The sequence below is a fragment of the Ruditapes philippinarum genome, unplaced genomic scaffold (genome assembly GCF_026571515.1).
Source record: "Ruditapes philippinarum isolate M1 unplaced genomic scaffold, ASM2657151v2 ctg671_1_1_1_1, whole genome shotgun sequence".
In the NCBI taxonomy this organism is placed as follows: domain Eukaryota; kingdom Metazoa; phylum Mollusca; class Bivalvia; order Venerida; family Veneridae; genus Ruditapes; species Ruditapes philippinarum.
Window position 1 is genome coordinate 1 of NW_026857357.1, and position 5,483 is coordinate 5,483.

The 5,483-nt window shown below is 34.2% G+C and overlaps 1 protein-coding gene across 1 annotated transcript; it reads left to right on the top strand.

Moving 5' to 3' along the window:
• Positions 1 to 1,614: 1,614 nt before the first annotated feature.
• LOC132749476 (alpha-(1,3)-fucosyltransferase C-like) lies at positions 1,615 to 2,761 on the top strand (the record flags this gene model as incomplete). The annotated part of the gene is made up of 1 exon (XM_060739229.1): positions 1,615 to 2,761. A coding segment is annotated over one exon (1,147 nt), but the record flags the coding sequence as incomplete, so codon positions are not given.
• Positions 2,762 to 5,483: the final 2,722 nt, after the last annotated feature.

Here is a 5,483-nt window from a genome sequence, read left to right on the forward strand (position 1 = left end):
TTTTTGCTTTTTCTTTCTTTTGTCTATTCGTCTAGTCACCTGAAACAGTGTGCAAGTCAAAATTTAGCTATCATACCTTGTATTATTAAACTCTCATTATAAATTATGTATATTAAGCCACTCTATTTATACGTTAAATCCAACATCACATGAAAGTAAAGTTACGAAATGTTTATAGTTTGCATACACATGTACATATAATCCCCGCGATGATTTATTGAAAACGATGTATGGAATACCGGGTATTATTCCTTTCACTCCGTAATCCCCCATTTCATAAAGTGAATATTGAGTTAAATTCAATATATTCTTACTGAAAAGAACATATTTTGCAGTCAAAGTAAAACATTTTACCGTGGACCGTGTTGCCATTATAGCTTTCGTCTATATTTGACTATTTCGACTGTTTCCGTCAAACTTCGGACATGTTCAGATCCAGCCATTCCGGAGTCGGTTTTGTTGACATCTTGACTGAGAAATGTGTTTAAACTAGCAATATTTAGCTTGAAAAGTCGTTTGCGAAAAAAAAAATGTTGAAGGATAAAGATTCAAATCTTACTCAATTACATATGTGTTTTAAATTTATAAATTGATTAATTGACTTATTTTACAAACGGTAAAAATTATCACTTCGTCAAAGATCTGATAAATTGCGAATCATCAAAGAGAAATATTTGTAAATATTATATATGCGGACTTTTCTGGAAATTTTAAAAAATGATTATTTTATGAAAGTAAAATGGTGCGGATTCTTTGAAGAATAATAGAAATAAAACAGTTCTCAAATTGATGAAACATTTGACATGCAACTTTGAAAACTATATCAAAAGAACTGCTGCTATGGTATCTGCTATATTTTAAGGTGAAGAAACTTAATTTGTATCAGCTTAAACATTAAACCATACGTGTACATAATTATGTGTATTACAAAATGAAACGCACTTGAAGAAGAATGACGTCACAGTTATGATGATATCAAGGTAAGAAGTATATTTCTTTTAAGTCAGCATAATTATACATGTATATTTTATTGTATTGTAAGTATCATATGGAATCGCATATTCAACAAAAACATTGATTTTATTACTGTTTAAGATGCATTTCTGTATTTCTAGTGTACTTCTATATGTACAATGATTCTATAGATATGTACAAAGGGGTCATTGACTTCAAACCACTTGACTTTCACCGTTGAAGGCTCGAGCCGCGCCAGCGTCATTGAATTCTAGCATGTAAGAAAACTATACAGCTAGCTTACGGAACGTCAGCGGTTCTGCTAAGGTACAGAGGTAATGGACAGAGGCGCACCTGAAGTCTTCTTCCCACCAGTTAAGCTGGAAAGTCGTTGTATGACCTTTACCATAGTGGTGCGACGTAAAACCCCAAAATGCATGTACAAGTATTTAGTATTTATAGCATAGTTTATCTGAGTTCGGTTGGTTTCCATGTGGTTTACGTTAGGTTTTGTTTAATCGAATAATCTATGATTTGTTTTGTTTCTTTTTCTTTAATTTCAGGTTTATCATGAAACGAAATAATTTTGTTTTGATCGGCATTGTTGTGGTAGTTTATCTCTTGACAACCATATTGTTTTGAATTTCTAACGCATTACAGCTATTCCAACGCTTACGCTGGAAAACATGGATATTCTGGTCCAGCATCCAGCGACCAGGATCAAGAACACGCAAAGTCCATGCTTCAGCATTTATTATCTGTATCCACAGTTATACGCGATAACAGATTTGTAGACACGTCGATATTCTTGATTCAAGAAAAAAGTAAATCGGAGAAAACATTTACCATATCATGGATGAATAAGCCAAATTGGCTGAGTTTGCAAAGTCTCAACCATTTTCTCGGTCGCCGGTGTAAATATAAGAACTGCAAAATGACAAAATATAAACATAACACAAGTCACCCTGATGCACTCGTATTTAACACGAAAAACCAGCTACCTAGTTCGTCTTTATCAGTGTTTAAACTCCGTCCTGGAACTCAAGTGTGGATTTTCTTCCAGATGGAGCCACCGTCGCGAATTACAACGAACTGGTTCCGGCAGGAAAGTTTTAGGTATGCTTTTAACTGGTCCTGGAGCTATCGTCTTGATTCAGATATTTTTAGACCAATAGGAACATTTATAAGGAACACCGGGTTTTCAAATATAAGCTATAGTGCAATATTTCAGAAGAAAACCAAAATGGCGGCTTGGATTGTGAGTCATTGTGAGACACAAAGCCTTCGTGAAAAGTTTGTCTCTAGTCTAATACGGGAAGGTGTGCAGGTCGATATTTTTGGAAGATGCTCAAACACGGGACAGCGGGAAAAAGCCGACTATATCATAAATAGGATAAGTCATGAGTATAAATTTTACCTTGCATTTGAGAACAGCTTTTGCGAAGATTACGTCACCGAAAAGTTTTTCACTTACTTCAATCTAGATGTTATTCTTATTGTGAGAGGAGGGCTTAACTATTCCAACTTTTTTGATAAGTCAACGTTCATCGACACTTCGGACTTTGGTTCTGTAAAGCAGTTAGCGATTTTCTTGAAAGAGCTTGGCGGCAATGAAAATGCTTACACTCGGTACCTGCTCAATAAAGAGAGGTTCACACTTGGGTTTAATCAATGGGACACCATGCAGTATTCTAGCTGTGCACTATGTGCCAAACTTAATAATGTAAATACATTTCCAAATATATATAGAAATATAGAGGCGTTTGTGTCGAACGATACTTGTACTACGCCAAATGATTACTATTAAAGTTTGCTTTCCGATATCATGCTTTTCTTTAAGTTTATTCATTTGATCAAATACTGCCAGTATCATAAGTTTCATCATCATCATCATCATCATCATCATTATTATTATCATCATCATCATCATCTTCGTCGTCGTCAACGTCGTCATCATCTTCATCATCATCAACAACAACAACATCATCATCATCATCATCATCACAACAACAGTATCATCTTTTTTAATTAGCTTTACTGCTAAAAGTAGTTCAGTTAAAACCAAGACTTTAAAATTTAATGTTTAAATGTATAAATGTTGACTTTAACGACGTCACGATGCAACTGTGTTTTTATGATGATAATGCTATAATGATACAAAATATAACGATGACTCGTTTGAAGCATTGACCCGAAAAGCCAGTTCGACAACACTTTCAATTGCTTGAACTTGCGAATATATATAACACAATTTTGTCGTCTGCAAATGTGTATTCTCATGCCGTTAGTGTATCAGTCAAATGCATCAGAGTTCATGGAGTTTTCCTTTTCATGAAAAATGTTGCTCGTTGTGCTACCAACGACAGCAAGCTGTTGTGTGACATAGATACGATCGTTGTAGATAGTAAATATTAGAATTCACGTAATGAACAATGACTCATGCTAAAATGAACGCTACGAACTTTTCTATAGGGGATGGGGGAAACATATTTTGCAGCCAATTGTTAGACTTGTGGATAAGATATTCTGTTAGTTTGGAGGTTCTGCTTTACAACAGTGTAATACACAGAATTCTAGCCCGTTGAGATTTCCGCATTGCTTGGTTGTTGTTTGGACCGGCGATTTGTTCTTTCCCGATATAAAATGATCTAATTTTCGTAAAAAAAAAAACACTATTTGCTGGTACCAACCGTTGAAACATCATTTGTGTGATTCTGTTGCGGATTAGAAGCTGCACAAGAGCACTAATCGACATAATTGTTTCCGATCAAAATTCCAAATACGGGAGCCAAAAAAATTTAAACCGTCCTAATATAGAAATCAATAAACGATTATGAACTAAGAGCCCCATTTAGATGAATAGGGACTTGTTTCTTAAAAGTGTCAGTATGTGCATCCCAAACGCCCTTTGGTACAGGGGATATATGTTTTCCCGAGGTATAACAACGTTACGGTTACTGTGGACCTTATAGATCTTGGAAATAAGTTACCGGTTGAATTGACGTAAGTAATATTGAAAGATATATCGTGAGTAATTGAAACAAAGCGCGATTTACTAGCTCTTTACGGTAAGGTGATAATGCCATTGTGTTTTTTTTTCTATGTTCCAGAATTGTTGTTCTAATGTGAATGTAAAAAAGTTATGTTCATAAAAGTTCGCCGTTAATTCTGTTCATGATTTGCGTGAGATCATTCACGTATAAGTCTCAGTCCACACACAGAAATATGTAAAAGAAACAAATATTTAAATACATAAAAGTAGAACAAAACTTATTTTTCTTAAAAATAACCCGGATGTAAGTCATAATAAAATAAGCTCAGATTATCTTATGTTATGTAAATTGTATAAGCAAAAAGAAAAAGAAATAAAAAAAAATAGGTCTACTTAAAACTTCATTCAGAGCCGATTTTGGTCTGTGAATTCTACAACTGCAAACGTTTACAGTTGTAGAATTTAGAAAAACGGCTCTGAATGAGGTGTTCTTTAGACATTTAAGAATATATAAACAGAAAATCACCTTGAGAGAACATTTAGGATTTGTTAATAATTATCTTTTGCAGGACTAGATTAATCATTGGCATGGCCATACTATATTTACAACTTGAAAAATAAGCGTGTATGAATTGGCCGGTATCGGTTATTTATATGTTTCGAAAATAAGCAACAAGGTTCTAACAGTCAAATTTAAGTCATATTTCCTAAGTCATATTGTGATCTAAAATGACATTAATGATAACAATATAGCATTCATTACTATAGCTTTCGTCCGAAAACAATGAAGGAGACCGACATTCGCAGAAATGGACAGGCGAACCAACCCACAGGCTCACTTCTATATACTCCCTAAACTTCGTTTGTTGGGATATATTTATGCAAACGGCTTTACTGCCTTACCACAATGTAGAAATAAAAGAACACATTTTCTTAAAGTATATTTACAATATACACCCATGTAACTCACACCCCCACCCTGGGAACCTGAACTCAGACCCAAGGGGCTATAGATTTCACAATGTTGAAAAAAATCTTCCTCATCATAACTTTGTACATTATAGAGCCTGAATATCTAAATATTCAGGTGGCAAAGGTCAATCACTTCCAGTTCAAGTAGGTTAAAGGCACATTATGCCTCAGAAATAAATAAATTGCCCCAAAAAAACCCAACAGGTGAAAACAGATAGTTTAGGTAATTGGCAATCTTACTAAAGTTCAGATGTACTTATTTCTTTTATATAGATCTATTGACGACCGTATATAATTTGCCTTCATTATAATTCGGATTTCGCGAGAAATCTATTTTTAGCCATGCAATCAAATCGGCGTTTACATAGGCATTAGAAGAAATATAAAAATTCCGTTATCCTTGGATAAATTGTTGATTTCTGTTAGAAAGGAAATGTTTGAAGTATTTTTTAACAAGTTTTCTTGAAAAAGTTAATTTTTAAGGGACAAAATTCTTTTGCCAGTTTACCGGCCGTCTATATGGACAACACAATGTTTGTTCTCGAAATCGTGAAACTTTCCTTCA